Here is a 22,071-nt window from a genome sequence, read left to right as displayed (position 1 = left end):
TTTTATACATTCTTTCTTCATATGACATTTAAAAAAATGCATTAAATTTTGTCTTCATGCCCAATTAATTTACTTATTACAAACAAATTTTTTTTTAATGTTTATTTTTGAGAGGCAGAGCACAAGTGGGAGAAAGAGAGGGACACATAATCCAAAGCAAGCTCTGAGCTGTCAGCAGAGCTGGACATGGGGCTTGAGCTCACAAACTGTGAGATCATGCCTTGAGCCAAAGTCAGGTGCTTAACTGACAGAGCCACCCAGGTGCCCCTTTACTTACTTACCTTTGAAGTAAGCTCCATGCCTAGTGTGGAGCCCAACACAGGGCTTAAACTCAGGAGCCTGAGATCAAGGCCTGAGCTGAGATCAAGAGTCGGATGCTTAACCAACTGAGCCACCCAGGTGCCCCTTAATTGCACTTCTAAAGACAAGTGTGCCTTGTTTGTTTTCCTTTCTGGCTTATGTATCAAATGGAGTGAAGGTAAAGATAAAAGAAGCCAAAAGGGAGGAGCAAGATTATGTTCCTTCCTCCTGGAGACCTGCTGGTCTCCCTCTACTACCCTTTCTCAGCAGTTTTTAACTCAAGGAGCAGCTGGTAAAGAAATATTTGCAGAGTTCCAGATCCAGTGTCATAAGCAGAGTATAGAAGGGTGTGTTTGGAACTGAGAATAACTTAATACCTGGTATACATTCACACTTCTTATATATAAAATTAAAATAATTCATATGAAATTTTTATGCATCTGATTAATAAGTTCTTTTTAAAAAATGTTTATTTATTTATAGACAGACAGAATCCCAAGCAGGCTCCACATGGCCAGTGCAGAGCCCAATGTGGGGCTCAGACTCACAAATCATGGGATCATGACCTGAGCCGAAATCAAAAGTTGGGACACTTAACCAACTAAGCCACCACCCAGGAGCCCGTAATTGGTAACAGTTCTAAAAGCACTTTGCACTTGCTTTTTTTTCTCTTTTCTATATATAAAATACAAGATGATACAGTTTTATTTAATAGATCCAACTAGGTATTTGAGCACCCATGAAGAACACTAGATTAGGCCCTGAGAGATTTATATTATCTATTATGTACAATGAATTAAGTATAAGAATGGAAAGTGAGGTCTCTGGTCCTTATGAATTTTGGAAAAAAAGACTAATTTTTTTGAATAGCACTGTTTCTAGTAAGAAGCTTAGACTGAGGACATTCCCACTAGCATACATTTCTGTGGCATTTAGCAGTTACGAAATGTAAATTATTCCTTATCTGCTATAAGGTAATACATCAAGGGAAGATTTATTACCTTTTCATTCCATCACGAAAATGATTGTTCTAATTTCACCCAATGGCATTAAACTGTTAACACTATTTTTGCAACCTATTTAACAGATAATGTTAAAATCAAATTATCTACAGTGCATGAACTAACCTTTAAGATTTAAAATATGTAAGTGTTTAATAGTCTAATGTAGGGATGTTTAAAAATATATTCTACAGTAGACTGATTCATTATCACAAGACGGATTTTCCTATCCTGTTTATGAGAAGAGAATTATGCTTTATTTTGTAACATTTTCCATCTTTACTGCTTTTGTCTGGTTAAAAAAGAAATCACAGTACTAAACTGGGACACATGCAAGTTTGTTTTCTGAACAGAAATGAAATGTTAGCTGGAAATTAGAGTCTGAGTCGTCTTCATTTGAATATATATTTTATTTAGAATGCAGCACTAACAGCATGATGGTAAACTGTCACAAATTTATACCAAGAAGCACACAATCTTTCAAATGTGTTGTTTTTCCGCAAGTAATTTAAGTATAGCATTATTGTTATTTGGTTACGAGAGTCAAAGACGACATTTAGATTCTTCAGCTCTGGAGCTTTTAGTAACATCAAAATGATTGTCTAGTCAGGCAGAAGAGAGAAATTCAAAAGCAGTTTCTTTTTCTTCTGCCAGTTCCTTTGCAGTTAGATCCATCTTCTCACGAGAGAACTCATTAATAGTGAGACCTTCAACAACCTTCCAGGTCTTGTTCTGTTTGAAAATAATTGCAATTGCAAATAAAAGATTTACAATTAAATGAGAACTGATCTTCCAGCAAGCAACAACTCAGATTGAACTTTACGCTACAGGAGTAACCGGTTTTAAAGTCTGATTCTAAAGAAGCAAATCAAAATCCAGATCTTAACTAACATATAATTTTGGTAAAAATTCAACACTTGGATTTAAAACTCATTGAATCTAGAAAAAAAAATCTTTAAATGAGGATTTAATTAGCAAACGTTAAAAAAAAAAACTAATGACTTTCATATGGTCATAATAAAAATAAGATACTATTGGTAGGTATCCAATATTAGAGGCATAATAACAAAGTACATCTAGTGACAAGAGGTGAATCTTGCTTTCCAGATTAATTTCAATCTTTTAGTACCCTGACATTGTGCTTCATACAATTTTAAAGTTGAGAAAAATGTCTAACTTAGTAAAAGAACAACTTTCTAGACTAACATACCAATATTAATAAAAATATGTAACTACTCTCCCAGAAGGGAACAGAGGGAAATAACCCTAAAATACGATACCTTGATTGTAACGGGGAATGAGTACAGCAGATCATCAGGAATACCATAGGGGTTGCCATCAGAGATAATGCCCATGGACACAAATTCTCCCTAAAAACAATAATCAACGTTGTATATTCTCATGGTGCTTAGGAATTAGTTCACACAAGCAAATGAACATGAATTAACAAAACTAAACCAGGTAATGCTTTCTTACTATGTGCCTGACTTCAATACTGTATAAGGAAGCATCACCAGGCACTTCCATGACAGGTTAACTTCCATGTGTTATTATCTCATTCCACTCCTCCAATCCTTGTGAGAAGCAGGCCAGAGAAACTGAATTCTCATTTTCTAAATGAGGAAGCTATGGCCTTAATATAGGTTTTAGGAAAAAAGTCACAGTCGCCAGGTGTGCTAGGTGTTTTCCATATATCATCTCATCTAACCCTTAACAACCCTGTGAGAAATGCCATGTAAAAGATAATCAAATGGTTCACAAAGTTTAAGTAACTTTCCCAAGATTTTTCAGCCAGTAGGCAGCTGAGCTGGGATATAAACCTAACCTTCCTGACTGCAAGGTTATTTCTTTTCACAGCACAACATCAGAGGCCAAAAATGAAAGAGCGGCCTGTACAGATCACGGAGTCCTCACCTCTGGGGTTCCAAACCAGATGTCTCTGACATGGTCACAGATGGCTTTTGCAGCAGACATTGCGCTGGACAGCTTTCGAGCCTTGATGACAGCAGCACCACGCTGCTGCACAGTCTGGTTGGGGACAGGCAGAGACAGTATTACTTGATTATGACAGCAGAGTTTTTATCAATTCTGAGCTAATCCTGGGATGAAAGACTGCAATCATAGTTTAATGTCTTCCCCTCCAAAATCATTCAACTACCTGGTGTGGGCTTTACCAATCTATCTGAATTATAAGCACCAGTCTTTCTGAAAAAAGGAAACTACAAATCCACACAGAGTTTACTACATTCCATATAAAGAAATGGATCTCGTTATAAAGATGAACTGGATGACTGGAGGGAACTTTAGTTTTTTCTCATTTTAGCAATCTTGACTGCCACACAACAGATCAGATCTGACTGGATCAAGATTGGCTGTGTATGACCTGCAAAGAAAGTATGTAGTCACCAGAGCAACTGTGAAAGGCCTGCTCTCCTTGAGAACCACTCCACCCCCATCCCTTGGAGAGACACTCAGGTCAGCAATGTGGTGTGTTTCTCAAGAGTTCTTTATGTAGGGCTGTTAAGAGATTTTTCTTACTGTGATGAATTCTCCTTTGAGCCAGCTGTCATCTTTCAGAGCATCGTAAACACCAACTTCCTTTCCATGCAGTTTCACCTTGGCATGGCTGACATCTGGATACTGAGTTGAGGAATGGTTTCCCCAGATAATGACATTCTTTACATCATCAGAAGTCACACCAAGTTTAAGAGCAATCTAGTGAAATAGAAAACAAACACATTACTTAGACAAATGCTTTTTATTTCAAATTGTGCCTGACAAACCCTTAAAATAAAAAGCCTCTGAAACTTCAAGAAAACACACGTTATATTGATTTGCAAAATAATATAGTATTAATTATTATTATAATAATTTACTGCTTGGTTATTTCCTAAAGCTCAACTGTATAAACAAAATGTGAACCCAAAAGATTACAAAGTAGACTATTTGAGAGCAAAGAGCACCTCAGTTTGTGCCTGACTTATCAGTATAGTGGGTTTATCAAATATAAAACACCAGCAAGAGATTAATATGGTTTGAATATATAAATGTGACCTTTGCTTTGTTGTTAATACTTACTTAGAGATGTCTCCTCAGCACTTCTGAGAATCAGGTTAGAATATGGGATTTTCTCCACATTTAGGGGAAATTTTTATTATATATCATAAAAATGAATTAGCTAAATTTCAAATAATCCTATGAAATTTTGGAGTAGGAAGGGATTCAGATTACCAAAAGTATGACTGTCCTCAGTTTATAGAACAGGGAACCAAAGGAAAGACTCTAAATGTCTCTAAAATGATACCAGAACTAACAATTTCTCATTGTAGGTTCAAAAAGCACTTTAGGGGACATCTCGCTGGCTCAGTTGGGGGAGCATGCGACTCTTGATCTTGGGGTCATGAGTAGGCGCTCCATGCTGAATGTAGAAATTACTTAAAAAAAACCAAAAAACTTAAAAAAAAAAGGACTCTAGGAGCCTGCATGCCTTATAGTCACATGACTATCAATTATACTATGTAGCCACACAAAGGGTTAGAAAGTTATGTTTGGGGTGCCTGGGTGGCTCAATCAGTTAGCATCCAACCTCAGCTCAGATCATGATCTCACAGTTCATGGATTCAAGCCCCACGTTGGGCTCTGCACTGACAGTGCAGAGCCTGCTTGGGATTCTCTCTCTCCTTCTCTCTCTGCCCGTCCCTGGCTTGCACTTTCTCTCTCTCAAAATAAATAAATAAATAAATAAATAAACAAACAAACTTGGAAAAAAAAAGTTATGTTTTGAAAGATTTAAATAAACAAAATCAGTTCACTTATTTTGTTATTGCCTGATAAGATAATTTGCAAAAAGAAATTATGGTTAGTTACATGTATAATTTGTTCTTAATTAAGACAGCAGAATTATGATGGACCAGAAGGGAATGTTTTGGGAAAAAATTTTTAAGAACTGAATGTGTTAGGGTAACACTGTGGGTGATTTCTCTTTCTTTCATATTACCAGTTGAATGGGAGAGAAAAAGAGCTGTGCCAGAGTTCACAGCTTTTGCATACATCAATAAAAGCACTCCATCCAAAGGATATATACTCTGATAATTTAAGAAGATTTAAAAACAATAAGGATAGCCCCAAATTGGAAACAACCCCAAAGTCCTTCAAGAATGGTTAGAAATGGTGGTCCTTCCATATAATGAAATAAATGGGAATAACTGCACAAATAATAAAAAGGAGTAAACTATTGATACAGGCAACAACTTGGATGGGTCTTAAAGGCATTAAACAGTATAAAAAAGTACAGGGATTCTCTGTACTATTTTTGTAACTTCTTAGTCTATATTCCAAAATAAAGAGTAAAAAGCAATAGACCAACCAACCGACCGACCAACCAACCAACCAACCAACCAACCAACCAAAAAGGACACTAATGGACAAGGCTAATACCTAAAATGCTTGCAATGACTTGATTCATCTTTACCCTAATTTATTCCAGCAAATAAAAATCAAATTGTGTTCACTTTCACTATAACCCTTAAAATTGAGACTTGTTTCTTAAATCCTACAATAGTTAGGGACGCGTGGATGGCTCAGTCGGTTGGGTGTCTGATTTTGGCTCAGGTTGTGATCTCTCATGGCTCAGGCTTTGCACTGACAGTGCTGAGCCTGCTTTGGACTGTCTCCCTTCCTCCCTGTCCCTCCCCCACTAGTGCTCTGTGTCTCAAAAATAAACATTAAAAAAATTAAATCCTACAGTAATTGGAGGATTTTTTTTTAATATGAAATTTATTGTCAAATTGGTTTCCATACAACACCCAGTGCTCATCCCAACGGGTACCCACCTCAATGCCCATCACCCACTTTCCCCTCCCTACCACCCCCCATCAACTCTGAATTTATTCTCAGTTTTTAAGAGTCTCTTATGGTTTGCCTCCCTCCCTCTCTGTAACTTTTTTTTCCCCCTTCTCCTCCCCCATGGTCTTAAGTTTCTCAGGATCCACATAAGAGTGAAAACATATGGTATCTGTCTTTCTCTGTATGACTTATTTCACTTAGCATAACACTTTCCAGTTCCATCCACGTTGCTACAAAAGGCCATGTTTCATTCTTTCTCATTGCCAAGTAGTATTCCATTGTGTATATAAACCACAATCTCTTTATCCATTCATTAGTTGATGGACATTGAGGCTCTTTCCATAGTTTGGCTATTGTTGAAAGTGCTGCTATAAACACTGGGGTACAAGTGCCCCTATGCATCAGTACTCCTGTATCCCTTGGGTAAATTCCTAGCAGTGCTATTGCTGGGTCCTAGGGTAGATCTATTTTTAATTTTTTGAGGAACTTCCACACTGTCTTCCAGAGTGGCTGTACCAGTTTGCATTCCCATAATCGGATGATTTTTAAAAATTAACTTACAATTTTGTTTCTGACATTTAAATCACTTCTCATCTAAACCCTGCTTCATCTAGAGTTCTGCAAGTATTAGGACTATTAAAGCACATCAGTCTTCACAAAGTAGTTGGATAGCTTGTTTCTAGAGAATCCAGCTACTGATCTGCTTAGTGGTCGAGGTAGAGTGGTATGAGGTACAATGAGTACCATTTTCTGTGCTATGACCTTCCTGGACCTGGGAAGAATTGCTCTTACTTGTATTTAGTAGTTATCATAGAGAAAAGGGAAAATTTACCCAGGGCAAGCAACCTAAGATGTCTGTTACCAAGAACTAAGAACCTATACCTTTGCTGAATGCCAGCCTTAACTGCTCCAGGGTACGGTGAAGACAAACTGCTTCCAGGCCTCTCCTCCCTCCAGGAAGCTCCTTCCTTCTTTTGTCCTTTGCCTACTTCCTCTTTTTTTTTTTTTTTTTTATTTACTGAGTTAATCCATTTCTGTCTGGACAGCAAAGGCCAATACTTTTCAGATGTAGTTTCTAAATTTCATTCGTGTCAGAGCAAGTCTAAATTCACGTGTATCCAGGATTGCACTTCCTTGCTCCATTACATGCTGTCATGTCTGCCATGTAGACCTGTTAAACAGTTTTGGACTGATTCTCCAGCCCCAGTAAATTTCTTCCCCCTGGTACCAGCTAACTAGTTGTACTGGCAAATTACCCTGTCAGCATACATATGCAGCTCTGGTTTGCAAATACACAGGGGAATTCTGCAGGTGTTAGACAGTCACTAGGTATCTAGGCCCTGATTTCCAAAATGAACTACGTTAAGACTAGCAACATTCATGTATGAAATAGTCTTTGCATTTGTTATTTTTCTCACTGGATTAACAACTTCTATGGGAGGAAGAAACTGCTTTTTCAAAAACTTCCTACAAGCTCTCACTGTGCCAGACTGACATGCTGGAACATGTGCCAAAAGTTAAAGTCTAACAAGACTGCTTTTTTTCTCTTTCCTCATTAGACTTTTGCCCCTACAGGGAAAAGGGTTTCAGGCACTGGGACAAAGTGTCACTTAATAGTACCTCTGTAAGCAGAATTTTCCAGTGTCCTCCTCCACCAAGGCCTCAGTTCAAACAGCAGAAAACCAAGTTTGTCAGGGTCCTTACCTTTTTCCCTGTTGCATGTAGGTAACCATCTTGCAATCCAGAGCCAAGAAATTCAACAATGTTTCGTAGTACCCAAATGTCTCCACTCATTCAAACTAACTCCCGTTCCTTCCACCCACCAGATTCTAGCTAAAAAGTAAGGAAAAAGACAGCTCACAGCCTAAAGCCTCACAGGAAATATTTGCAATTTAAGCTTGTTATCGGATGGCCTTCTAAATTAATTGAATATTCAAGGAGATGTATATGAGGTATGGCTCTTCTCAACTTTTGGTTATATCCTTCTTACTACTACTAACTACAAATCATTAATAGTAAGAGCAACCCACTTTTATTTAGTTTTACTATGTGACAGGTACCATGATAAGGGCTTAATGTAGATCTTATTTAATCCACATAGCTTCCCTCTGAGATAGACAGAATTATTATCGCATTTCATACCTTAAATATACTTTCTCAAGGTCACAGAACTAGTAAGAGTGGACTTAGGTCACCTGACCCTGCTACATAAGAACACACCTAGGGGTTTGGACTCAGATGAATCTAGGTGGCAGGATCCCTGACCTCTCTGGGCTTCAGGTTTCTTATCTGTAAAATACAGATAATAACATACCTCATATGGTTATTAGAAGAATTAAATGATAAATTACATGTAGACCATTCCGCTTAGGGTAGAAGCTTAACAAGTATCAATTCTTTTCTTCCTTACTAGGTACTCCAAAGCTGAAAGTTGATCAATTCTCAGTTTAAAGCAGTGGTTTTTCAACTTAGACCTCACACCATCTTTTGACAAAAACTTTTCTTGAAACTAAAATTGTTTTTTAAAAAAATGTTTATTTATTCATTTTGAGAGAGACAGAGAGAGAATGAACGAGGGTGGGGCAGAGAAAGAGAGAGAGAGAGAGAGAGAGAGAGAGAATGAATCCCAAGCAGGTTCTGTGCTGTCAGCACAGACCTGACATGGGACTTGATCTCATCATGAACCATGAGATCATGACTTGAACTGAAATCAAGAGCTGGACGCTTAACTGACTGAGCCACTCAGATGCCCCAACAAAGTTGCGTTCTTTAGAAGAAACAGCGGGGAGCCTATGTGGCTCAGTCAGTTGAGTGTCCAACTCTTGATTTTGGCTAAGGTCATCATGATCCCAGGGTCATGGGAATGAGCCTTGTATTGAGCTCTGTGCTGAGTGTGGAGCCTGCTCAAGATTTCTCCCTCCCTCTCCCTTTGCCCCTCTCCCCCACTCATGCTAACATAAAATAATTTCTAAAAATGAAGAAAAAGGACTAAATTCATACACTACCTAACAGTGATGACCTGTTTATGAGGAGGCATGGTCAGAAAAGTGTTAAGGAAAAGGAAAGAGATTATGTCCAAGAACCCTGCACTTTGTCATGGCTTTTGAAGGGTTCCAGGATTGTCTAGACCCAATAAAGCCTAGGAGACCAGTACAGATAATTGGCCGTGGCTTCTCATTTTTTTAAAAGGCTACTGTTATTACCCTGGTCACTGACTCCTTGGCACATTTATCTAAGACTCCAAGGGGTAAGGGCACTTGAGAACAATTAAAATTTAGTTGCTAAGAAGTGGTAATTAAGAAGTTTTATGGAAACAATGTAGAATATCAAGAAGACATAAAAATAAAATTAGATATAAAATTAAAAAATCTGAATCTGACTGCTTAGCTATAGGGAAAAAGGAAACAATCACATAAAACACAAAAAACTGAAATCTTTCTTTCTATAATGTTCTATATATCTCACAAAAATCAACTATGCATTGTCATGTTAATTATCTATACTAATGACTGATTTTTTAACTACTACAGTAAGAGAACATTAGGAACAGCATTTTAAATATAGTTAGCAAATGAAATATAGTGAAGAAAATTTTTTTAAGTTTATTTATTCTGAAAGAGAGAACAAGAGAGCATTGAAAGGGCAGAGAGAAAGGGAGAGCGAGAGATCACAAGCAGGCTCTGCGCTCTTAGCGCAGAGCTTGATGCGGGGCTCGAGCTCACGAACTGTGAGATCATGACCCGAGCTGAAACCAAGAGTCAGACACTTAGCCGACTGAGCCACCCAGGCACCCCTATAGTTGAGAAAATTAAGTATGAAGCTCAGCCTCCTTAAGAGACTAGATTTAAAGACTCCCTAATAAATGAGAAAAGCTTCCTACTAAACAAAAACAATAAAATAAAGTAAGTTTCAGCTACTTTAAAAGTGAGAGAAAAAGGTTTTAAAGTTGAACATTCGTAAGATTTTAAAAGGTGTTTTCCTACCTGAGCTTTAGCTCGGTTGTGATCCAAACGAGTCAAGCAACTGAAGTTCTCCTTGGGATGGACGGTGCCGACTTGCAGGCAGTCAGGCAGTTGGTATTGGCTGGGTTTCCCACCACAATAACCTAGGAGGCATAGCACCGTTATAGACCACATACTGATTAACTAAACTATCTTAGAATAGGACTGACGAATGTGTAACATGTAGTCTTTGTGTCAAGTTTGTGTGAACAAAATAGGCAAAGTTACCACTGCAGTTTCTACTGTATTTCCACCCCATTGTTAGTGTTTGGTACAATTACTCAAAACGTGTCTTTAAGAAAGCTACCAGTATGTACACAAGTTGCTGTCCAAGTGACAGTGTCCAAGACCTGAGGTCCATGTCTTTCTATTTTGTTTTGTGCCAAAACAGAGACAAATCATTTATCTAATTGCCACACACACACACACACACACACACACACAAAACCCTAAGTAATCCAAGGCCCTAAGACATCAATTCATTCATAAAATTTTCCTTTTTTTTTTTCCTTCCTTCCATAAAATTTCCTTCCATAAAAGTAATCCAAGAAAGAAATTCTACTTGAGCAGTTCACTTTAGGACAATGATCTGTCTTTATTAATTGAGAGTATTTTCAATCTTGCCTAATCTTAAGAATTAACTGGGATTTGCTAAATTACAGATTACCAAATCCTACCCATCCATACCTACTGAGAAGGGAGAAGAATCCTTAGAAGAAAGCACTTTAGGCTACTTTTTTTTTTTTTATTTGGGGAGGTACAGGATACACTGCATTATAATACAGTATAGGAAAATATACAGAAATATCCACCATGGACTTTTTCATTCAAGTTTTTAAAATCTTGGGGCGCCTGGGTGGCTCAGTCGGTTAAGTGGCCGACTTTGGCTCGGGTCATGATCTCACGGTCCGTGAGTTCGAGCCCCGCATCGGGCTCTGTGCTGACAGCTTGGAGCCTGGAGCCTGTTTCGGATTCTGTGTCTCCCTCTCACTCTGCTCCTCCCCTGTTCATACTCTGTCTCTCTCTGTCTCAAAAATACATAAACGTTAAAAAAAAAAATTAAAATCTTTAATAAAATTATATACTTACCAGGAAATAATGCAAACTTACCGAAAAGCTGCAAGGATAGTACAGAGACTACCTCCCACATCCTTTTTACCCAGATTCCCCAACTTGCTCCATCTCTCTCCTCTCTCTCTCTCTACACACACACACATACACTATATCCTTAGTCTTTTTTTTTTCTTTTTTTTGGCCCATTTGAGAGCAAGCTGAAGACATGATACCCCAATGCCCCTAAGTACTCCAGTGTCACTGTGTATTTCCCTAAAAAGGACACTTTTGGCTGAGGGGTTAATTACTGTGGAAGCAGTACCACAACTCCAAGCAGCCTGGAGCAGTCCAAACAACGTTGTAATTTTTTGAGACCTATGGATTTCTCCTCAACTTATTTCTACTGTTTTCTATTAATGACTATAGAAAATAAAAGTAAGCTATTTGAAATGAATTCTACAGAAAGCAAAAATTCAGATATATGTATATTATTATAATAGAACATTGTAATTGGCAACTTTAAAAATCTTAAACATTTTCTCTTACTTTTGTTTAAAGTCAGGATAGGGGGAAAAAAAAAGTCAAGACAGGGAAGAATAACTATCAAAATCAATAAAACCTCTAATCAGTAAGCCTTTTAGCTATGACAACTAAGTTCTAGTTAACTGATATTTAATTGGTAAAAGAGGTCTTATTATAATAATAAGGCAAATTTAGAAATAAAGTACCTTGAACACAAAGAGAAAAGGAAGTTACACCAATTCCATTCCTCAAGAGACAAGCATATCAAAATTCCTCTGAATTGAGAAAATCTGAGCATTTTAGAAGACACACCTCTCACTGCTGAGAATGCAACTTACAGCCATCTCTCTCTACAATCACAAATCCAAATTCTGAACAAATATTTCCACACAGCTAAAAGGCACCAGAAAGTTCTGTGCCTTCTCTAGAAGTCTCTAAATTAATACTGAATTTCCATATTACAGTAATGAGCAAACTATATTTGAAAATCTCTAAATAAAAATTTCTACATTATAGGGAAAAAAAGTTTTATCAAGCAAAATTCTCTATTTACTGACCACAGCACAGAACTGGGGGGGCGGGGGGGGGGGAGGCAAATAATTTTGCCTCCACTTAAATGCTGAAACAAATTTTAAATGCTGATAATGAAAACCCCCATAAAATACTATATGGTCACCTTAACTGACTTCTTGGCATATTTCTCCAAGGCTGCACCCTGGCATTTGAAGATTTTCACATTTGCTTTCAGTAAATCTTTCCTCTCCATGCCATCCCTTCTTGGCATGGAGCCCACAAGAATGGCCACATCCAGGTCTTTGAAGGCAACATCTTCTTTATCTGTTGCGATGACATCTGTGAACATGGCAATAAATATGGAGAGCTACTGAAACACCAAAGTCTGAGGTCTTCTTTTTCACATTGCATCTACCCAGTACTTCTTTCTCTTTGTAGCAAATGTTAACATTTATATATCATAATGTTTAAAGTTTTAGGGGCCTAAGAAGGGAAAGACAATACAGTCAACAAACAGAACATCAGCAGAAATGTAAATTACATTTATTTTGCTTTTCCTATTTCAGTAATTGTTTCAAATCCAAAAACTCTATAGCTGTTTGTTCTATAATCAAAGATTGTACAAGGTATAATAATAACTTTCAAAGCAACATTTGTTATTCATACTACCACAGCATGAAAGAGAAACTAATTTATCTATTTTTACGTTGTAATTACTTTAAGGTCTAAGATCTGAATCACACATTCAAAATAATGTTTATTGAGGAGTTTTGTGCCAGGAATAACACTATGAATTTTATTTTATTGAATTTAACTTTAATATTTGATACATGAAGACAAAGAGGTTTAAAGAGATTAATTAGCTGCCATCAAAAAGCAGTGAAGCTATAATTCCAGCCTGGGTTGGTCCAGAGGTCAACCACTATTCTACTATGTTAGTCCAATAAACATCCACCACTTGTTTTTTGATTAAAGAACATATATCATCACTCTCCTTTGTTGATAGTATCAAAAAGGCCACGACTAGTGCTACAGACTAAATGTTTTTGTCCCCCACAAAATTCGTATGTTGAGACCGAATCCCCAATGTGATAGTATTAAAAGGTGGGGGTCTTGTGGGAGATGATTAGGTTAGAAGGGTACAGCTGTTATGAATGAGATTAGTGTCCTTATAAAAGAAGCCTCAGAGAGCTCCTTCACCCCTTCCATTTTGCGAGGACACAGGAAGACAGTGGTCTATGAACCAGGAATTGGCTTCTCACCAGAATGTGACCATGCTGGTACCTTAATCTTGGATTTCCTAACCTCCAGAACTCTGAGAATTATTTTTGTTTGTAAGCCACTCAGTCTATGGTATTTTTGTTATAGTAGCCCAGATGGACTAAGACAACCAGGATTCAGCATTGTCACTGGTAAATTTTTACGGTGGTCAACTTGTGTCACAGTAAGGGTGCTGTAAAGCCCCCAACAGGTATACAAAGAAACATTACTTAGTCAGGGGGAATCTTCTTCTGTGACATGTATCCTTATTTGCAGAACTTTCCCTCTCTGTTCACAGCTGATCGGGGACAAGCTATTAACTAGACCCATTAGACAGAGCAGAGGAACTCAGCAGAGAAAGGAATAAAAATGCAACAATGCAATAAAGTTGATTTGGAAAAAGAGGGTGAGTTGTGTGTCAACTATACTTCAATTTAAAAAAAGAAAAGAAAAGAAAAGAAAAGAAAAGAAAAGAAAAGAAAAGAAAAGAAAAGAAAAGAGAGCCAGAAGAATAGCTTGCACTCTTATACAATATGCACCCACATGATTTAGGCAGCAGAGTACTCCTTCTAGTAAATGTCTATTGAACAGACATATGAATTCTGAGCATGGTTTCTCTTGAGTGTGCATATATTTTGTTCTGTGTGAACTTATAGGAGAATATTAATTAATCCTTACTAAAAGAAAAAGATCATAAAGTATATGTAAAGAAAAATATTCAAATTAGTTTACAACTTGACCTAACATTTTAATGAAACGTTTGTGAAATTTGATGAAAAGACTTCTGTCTTACATTTGTGCAACAGTTCAATGATTCTCAAAGGCTCTTAGCAGAACTCTCATGGGCTTTCAAACTATGCAGCATACGATTAGGACAATTTATGCTACATCTCAATCTGATAACGGCTGTGGGTTGAGACTCTACGTGAGGGACTAACCAATTTCCAGCCTCACGGCAATATGGCTTTGGAAGACATCACTTAGAGTTCAAAAGTTCTCCATTAAAGGCGCTATTACTTGTTAAATAGATTTTAAATAACAACATAATGTAAACAATCTCAGGTGTATAACTCTTGTGTGATATTATGCTTAGTTAGGTAAATCATATATAAGCACCTTGGAAAAAAGGCATAGTTTTTAACCGACACGAGTTATTTCTTGCTTTTACCCTTATTTATTCTTGATATACATCTTACCAAGTAGTTGTAGCTCAAAATACAAAAACACTTTTATATAAAAAAATTTTTTTTTAATCTTTATTTATTTTTGAGAGAGAGAGAGAGAGAGAGAGAGAGAGAGAGAGAGAGAGATAGACAGACAGGGCGTGAACAGGGGAGGGGCAGAGTGAGAGGGAAACACAGAATCTGAAGTAGGCTCCAGGCTCTGAGCTGTCAGTACAGAGCCCGACGCGGGGCTCGAACTCACAAGCCGCGAGATCATGACCTGAGCCAAAGTCGGACGCTCAACTGACTGAGCCACCCAGGCGCCCCCGAAAACACTTTTATGAAAGAGTTTCTAATTGAGAGGCTGGTTAAAAATCTCTTTTTTGAATGACATAGAATACTGTAATATCCTTTTCTCCTCCACCCCAACTCACCTTTCAGGAGGGGAAGGGCACAGTCTTGCAGTTCCATTAGGACACCATCTAGGACACCCATCATGGGAGTGATATCCAACAGCACAAGAATTATAGGCTGCCAAATAAATAGCCAACGACAGCATCTGTCAGTGTAGCTTATGTCACTCAGTCACAAAAAAGTCCTCCTGCAGAGTTTTTGCTTATTTGGTGTCTGTATGTGTATAATTCCCATTATTAGTTAGAATTATTTTAGGAGGTCAGGTTATCATCCCACTTTCAGAAAAAGGAATGCTAGAAAACCAGCAACAGTGTGCTAATAGACAAAGTAAAAGGAATCACCACTATTGAATTTTAAAGGAGTATACAGGGAAGAAATACCAAATTGAAGTGACATGCCACAACTCACTCTTATGGTTCATAGCTGTATATCTGATTTTAGTTCATGAAAAGCTAAGTATAGTGTCTGGCATGAAGGAAGAACTTGATATCCATGGGTGAAGAGAAATAATAGATGAATACTTTAGAAACGGACTTTAGTGTAACCAGACCTGCTGGAATAGGGAGTGCCTGCTTTAAACTGGAACACAGATTTGCCTGTCCAACTATTTTGTGTCTAAAGACCACTGGCGAACAAGGAAGTCCTAATTCAGTAGCTTTCTCTCCCACATGACTCTACTAGTTACTGTTACTAGTAAAAACCTTCCACTGACTGACTAATACCTGCTGGCTGTACCCAGTCAACAAAATACAGTATGTGGAATAGTTCTGATCTACAAAGCATTTTCAATGCCTGGAAGAGCACATATTAGTAAGATACCACTTACATTCATAGCAGTGTGCCTACTACATTTATTGGGATAACCCATTCCTTCATCATTTAAACATTTCTTTGAAACTAAATACAGGGTTTATTGACAATGTTCTAATTTTGATTTGAGGTATGTAGAAGACCTACCTGGTCTTTACCAAAGACAGATCCATTTCCAATACTGTACAGCAGTGAATATGCAATTTGACCAGCTGCTCCAGTCACAAGAACTCTGATTGGTTCAGACTGTAATGAAAGAGACTCATTAATTAACATCTTATTTACAGATGCTGTTGTATCCTAAAGATGTTCAGGATGTTCTCTGTAACAAGACAACCACATACTTTAAAAGTTACTGTAAAATTAAAAAATTTTTTTAACATTTACTCATTTTTGAAATGCACAGAGAGACAGAGTGCGAATGGGGGAGGGGCAGAGAGAGAGGGAGACACAGAATCTGAAGCAGGCTCCAGGCTCCAAGCTGTCAGCACAGAGCCTGATGCGGGGCTCGAGTTCATGACCGTGAGACCGTGACCTGAGCTGAAGTCGGCCGCCCAACCGACTGAGCCTCCCAGGTGCCCCAAAAGTTACTGTGAAATTTTAAAGTTTCTTACCATTTGGCTTAGTAGAGGACTAACTTATTTCAGACTTGTCCAGTAAATATAGCATGCCCAAATCTGGAACATGTGTCCGTCCTTTGGCTGCGTTATTTCTGTGGTGTTATTTACCTCTGTAAACCTGGATTTACTTACAAAATCGTATCTATCTTTTTAAGGCTATTTTGCCACTGAAATAGGCCTAAGGATGTTGAGGTGCCTTATATGGTGATATAAACTCTCGTAGTCACTAGAGCCTTATGCAGATCTCCCCAATCCCACCTGCTCAATAGAACCCTCACACCAGGAAGAGGAGTAATAGTGGCTAAAGTTTTCTATTTACAATGAATCAGAAAATTTTAATGAAACTACTAATCATGATTCAACTTAACTACTTGAAGGAGGAAAATTAAGCCTTTATTTTTTATGTAAGGAGAAAGAAAAACAAGAAAATGACATCTTGATTATAATAAATTTTAGTATTAAATAACAACAAAATAATACAGTGACAGTTGACAACCCGATTCCAAGGGAAAATTAATTTTAAAAGAGAAGTACAGAGAGAATAGTTATAACAGAAGTTGCCTTATAGACCTTAACAGATCCTGAACAAAACACAGACATATGGACAAAAATAATAACTAATATTCAAAATGATGATCCAGAGTCACTAAAAAAAAAAAAAAAAAAAAAAAAAAAAGCTCAGAGAATTAAAAAGATAGAAATATTTCTTTTAAAAAGAGTTAAACAAAAATGAAACAAAAATGTTTGGAACTTAGTGGATACATTTACTTAGATGGAAACATTTAATCAAGGTGAACTGTTCCTTTCCTTGACAATGCTGGGTAAATGGACTTCTTCTGTGTCACCCATATTGTTACCCGCAGGAGAGAAGTGGCCCACTGAAACGAATGGTGAAAGAAGCCTGTGATTTCTTTATATTTAGAATTCTCTCTTCCAGGTGAGTCATGTCTTTGGGATAGAAGGAGACTATGTCCGATGACCTTCCAACCCTAACCTCTGAAGGTCAGCAGCACTTAGCAATTTGGTACCCATAGAAATCAAAGGAAAAAATTCTCAAAGAAGTACCAACTGTTGTAGAGAAACAAGTCTGTACATAGCAGACAATGTATGCTTTCTTCCCAAAGATGTGACCAGAGTATGAGTAGAAAAAAGGAGAAAACTATGGAGAGTAACTATGAAGGTTATTCCTTGACCTTCTAGGTCTCTTCCCCATCCTCTTCACCAACTTTTCCCCTAGGCCTTCCCTACCCCTAAAAAGACAAAATACGGTAATTCCCCAAATAAACCAATTTTATTACAATACATACTTCTGTTTCCAAAGAGACTTTAGGTTTATAAAGAATACTAAAACTAATTGTATATGGTTATTTTTTATCATATGGCCTTTACATATTAATTGTCATTTTCTCCTCTTCCCTTGAAGTAGAGTGGGTGAGGAAAGGGGAATAGAGGAAGAAATTATTCCCCCTTTCTCTTTAGAATGCAATCTTCTTTTTTTTTAATTTCTTAACATTTATTTATTTTTGAGAGACAGAGAGAGGCAGAGCATGAGCAGGGGAGGGAGAGGGAGAGGGAGATTCAGAATCCGAAGCAGGCTCCAGGCTCTGAGCTGTTTGTCAGCACAGAGCCCCACGTGGGGCTTGAACTCATCATGACCTGCGAGACCATGACCTGAGCTGAAGTCAGAAGTCCAACTGACTGAGCTACCCAGACGCCCCTCTTCTTTTTTTTTTTTTAAATGTTTATTATTTTTGAGAGAGAAAGAGAGAGAGAGAGTGGGGGAGGGGCAGAGAGGGAGACACAGAATCTGAAGCAGGCTCCAAGCTGTCAGCACAAGAGCCTGACATGGGGCTTGAACTCACAAACTGAGATCATGACCTGAGTGGAAGTCAGAAGCCACCCAGGCGTGCAATCTACTTAAGGCCAGGGGCTTTGTTTTTATTTTATTTTATTCTATTTTATTTACTTTGTATTCCAACTGCCTACAACAATGCCTGGCATGTAGCTGGAGCTCAAATACTTGCTGAAGGAATAGCTGGGTCTTGTAAAATGACTACTGAAAACCTGGAAATGTAAAAGAATTGTTTGGAAGCAAACCTAACATGCTTTAAAAATTTGTTTAAGATATTTTATTCGTATATACTCGCATTGAGAAGGTTGGAAACTTACTGACCACAATAAAGCCAGCTATAGTTGGCAAAATTATGTCACTAGTTCTAATGATAGGGTCTTATAAATCAACTGATAAACTGTTATCTCACTTCATTCATTAAACAATACACTAATGAATCTTTATTATGTACTTGGTACTACTTTAGGCCAGAGAATTCATTATTGAACCATGTGCAGGAAACAAGAGGATAACCCAGTTTTCTAAAATAAGGGCTAGAAAGGTGGCAGCGTGTAATACAGAGATAGCCTCTAGAGCCAGAGGTTCTGGTTTTAAATCCTGACTTTACTACTCATTCGCTGTATGTTTTCGGCAAGTTACTTAACCTCTCTGTATTCAGTTTCCGCACAGTAAAATGTAGATAATGACAGCACTACCTAACAAATAAGGTAGTTATAAAGGATTGAGGGAATTAACAGAAAAGCATTAAGAACAGTATGTAGCAAATACTATAATTATAGGTCTCTGTCACCATAAAATTTTCCTCTAAGGACTATTATACCCTGTGTTTTTCTACTTACATGTCTGTTACTCTCTACTGGACTGTGAACCACCACCCCCTTGCAGTGAGAGAGGTCCACCTTTGACTCAAATTTGCACGCCCAATAGTGTCCAACAAATATTTGTTGAATGAATGAAAGTGCAGGGTTAAGAAACATATAAACACATGCTACTTCAGTGTAAAGCAAGCCAGGATAAGAAATGAAGGGGAAAGTGAGTATCACTATCTGTAAAGCTTACAGGTAGATGGTTAGAACACAGTAATGTAGTCAATCTTAGGCATTAATTTTAGCTGCTAATAAAGTGTTCCCAGGACCACAGTCCTTAGGGAAGGGGTTGTGGCCAACTAGTGAACAACTACTAATTCCATCTCAGCAGTTTCCTTCTATGTCCATGAGCAAATTATTTCCACAGATAGGTAATTCTGTCTTGTTAAGAGGATAGGAAGCCTAGTCAAGTGTCTGAATGTTTGATTTTGAAATGGGAAAGGATGTGTTTATTTGGTTCTTTTTGCTCTTTGCAACACTGCATTTGAAAAGCAGGAGGGTGGGAGATTCCTGCTGACTTTCCACAACGTTACAGTGTGAAGACAGGTTACTATTCTTTGCTTAGACATCTGGGCAGTCAGCCAAGATCCAAAGAAGGAATGTCTTTGCTCTTGGCAGGGCTCTAATGACCTTCCTGCAGATTCAGACGCTTGTGCATGTCTCAGTTGTCAAGCTTGAATAGAAGTGCTCCTTCTGTTATTCTACAGAAAAACCCATGTATTCGTTTTTTTCTTTCTAATTTACATCTATTTCTGTAATATAAAAGACAAACTATCATTTAGATTCCTTCATACAGTTAATTCTTGCTGTCACTCCCAATTCCCACTTAAAAAAAAAAATTGCTTTGAACAGCTTGCAAAAGATGGCCCCTTTTAAACTCAATGATTGTTCACATCCTCTCCTGAGGAGGAAAGAAGACTGAGTCACGTGAGACTGCTGTCAGTTTCAGGAAACCGACAGGAATATTTTTTCTTATGGACATCTCTGTGTTCTCTGGTGCCCAGGTGACCTTCTGGGGGTGAGGCCTGGTTTTATCTACTGCGTAGCAAAACAACCTAAGAAATGGGGGCCCAGGATTCTCTCTGTGACTTTGGGAAAATCATTTAACCTCATCAGGCTACTTTTATTTTATTTATTTATTTTGAGAGAGAGACCGGGGCGAGGGGCGGGATAAGGAGGTTGGTGGTGGTGGTGGAGCGAGAATCCTAAATAGGCTCTGCCACTGTTAGCGTGCAATCACCAGGCTACCTTTTAAAATTAGATTAAATAATCTCCAAATTCCCTTCCAATCCTAGAATTCCAATATTCTGAATTGCAGGGAATAAAGCTATCAGGTAATATAAATGCTGATAAAATACTTCAGTTTGTATCTGCAGTATAAACTTGTATCTGCCTCCAGAACCTCAGCTACTGAAAATAAATTTTCAAAATAACTTGGTAATTGTACGGCACAATATGGTAAAGTGAAAAAAGCTGTAAGACCCTTGGGAGCAAACCGGTGTATGACCTTGAGCAAATAATTCTTTGGGTTTCATTGAACACAATTTTAAGATTTGAAGTAGGGCAGATTTATCAAGATGAATTTAAAAGGTCCTATCCAGTTCTAAAATTATAAAGTCTCATGTTCTCTAAGTACCCTGCATTCTTGCTAAGATTATTAGGTCAGAGACCAAACCATCGTTTAAATGACTAATTATAAGTAAGAAACCGAGATTTAAGAGTTAGTAGCTACTAAGAATTAGTAGCTGTCACCACTGGCCCCTTATAAAGGTAGAGGAGGTAGTAATCCCCTTACCTTGAAAATATGGCTTATCGGGTTCAGGAAAAATTCCAATTCATTTAAATACAGCGGAAATAATGGAGGAAGAACAACTTCAACTATAAATACAAGTACTGAAGAAATTTCTGTCTGATGTCAAATGTCACCTTCAAACAGCATGCAGATTATTTCTACGTCAGAGTTGCCTCACCTCCCCCTCCCCCCGCCTTGCAGCAGAGACAAAATATGGTGATCTAGGTACCCAGACCTTCACAAGATGGTTACATTGTGTAATATTAAAAGTAGTGGCTCTAGAATTCGTAACACACAGATCAGTGCTAGTGATGCCGCCACTGCACCACTTCCTGGTTTTACAAAAGATCAATGAACAGGTTTTAAATAACATTTTGTGAAATTAGATATGGCGGAAACACAGCTCTTGAAAACGTCGATTGTAATCTGGAGCACCTGGTAAGCACTATCTTTAACCAAGGGCTCTCTGCTTTCAAGGGCTTTGTGAGAAAAGCCTTTAAAAAACACTATGGGCTCAAGGAAGAAAAAGAGGTTAAGATCCAACACCCCTCCTCCCATATCATCCTTATCAAGCCCTATAATTGTGCTTTGGAGAAAACCCGCAGCTTCGTATTTTACATCCCCGCCATGCAGCAGGACTGAGATCGCGACTCTCCAGTGATGAACTTCTCTGGAGTCCTTGTAAGAGCCCCTAGGTGGAAATCAACCCCGTCCCAATTACTGGGTCACTGCGAAAGCCCCCAAAAGAGGATTCGAGGCTTTACTAAAGCCCTCCAAGGACAGTGCTTTGCACGGCTGTCCCCTCCCTCCCTCTCCCAACAAGTCCTTCAAGTGCAAGAAACCCCACACAAGGGCGCGAAGGTCGAAGGTAAGCAGGATGCAGGGGCCCACACTCACCATGATTAGGAACTGCGCGAACAATTTCAGCACCTGCAAAACGAGCCTCCGCGAATCCGGTCACCTCTACCGCAGAACGGACTTACGGAGGGCGAGCGATGTGAGAAAGAAAAGCTCCCAACCGCAGCGCCCTCTGGGAACTGTAGTTTATGCTGCCCAGAT

At 38.2% G+C, this 22,071-nt stretch overlaps 2 protein-coding genes across 4 annotated transcripts in view; one reads left to right on the top strand and one right to left on the bottom strand.

Moving 5' to 3' along the window:
• WDPCP (WD repeat containing planar cell polarity effector) overlaps nt 1–22,071 on the top strand; it is a 607,526-nt gene that overhangs the window by 212,878 nt on the left and 372,577 nt on the right. The window lies entirely within an intron of this gene.
• MDH1 (malate dehydrogenase 1) lies at nt 1,693–22,067 on the bottom strand. The gene is given in 10 exon segments (XM_015070544.3): nt 1,693–2,033; nt 2,582–2,671; nt 3,216–3,329; nt 3,840–4,016; nt 10,130–10,188; nt 10,191–10,251; nt 12,399–12,574; nt 15,093–15,189; nt 16,030–16,128; nt 21,910–22,067. Coding segments are annotated over 10 exon segments (1,002 nt in total). The 5' UTR covers nt 21,913–22,067; the 3' UTR covers nt 1,693–1,907.

Source organism: Acinonyx jubatus, chromosome A3, assembly GCF_027475565.1.
Source record: "Acinonyx jubatus isolate Ajub_Pintada_27869175 chromosome A3, VMU_Ajub_asm_v1.0, whole genome shotgun sequence".
Lineage (NCBI taxonomy): Eukaryota > Metazoa > Chordata > Mammalia > Carnivora > Felidae > Acinonyx > Acinonyx jubatus.
The sequence above is the reverse complement of the archived record's forward strand: the minus strand, read 5'-3'. Positions and strand labels throughout refer to the sequence as shown.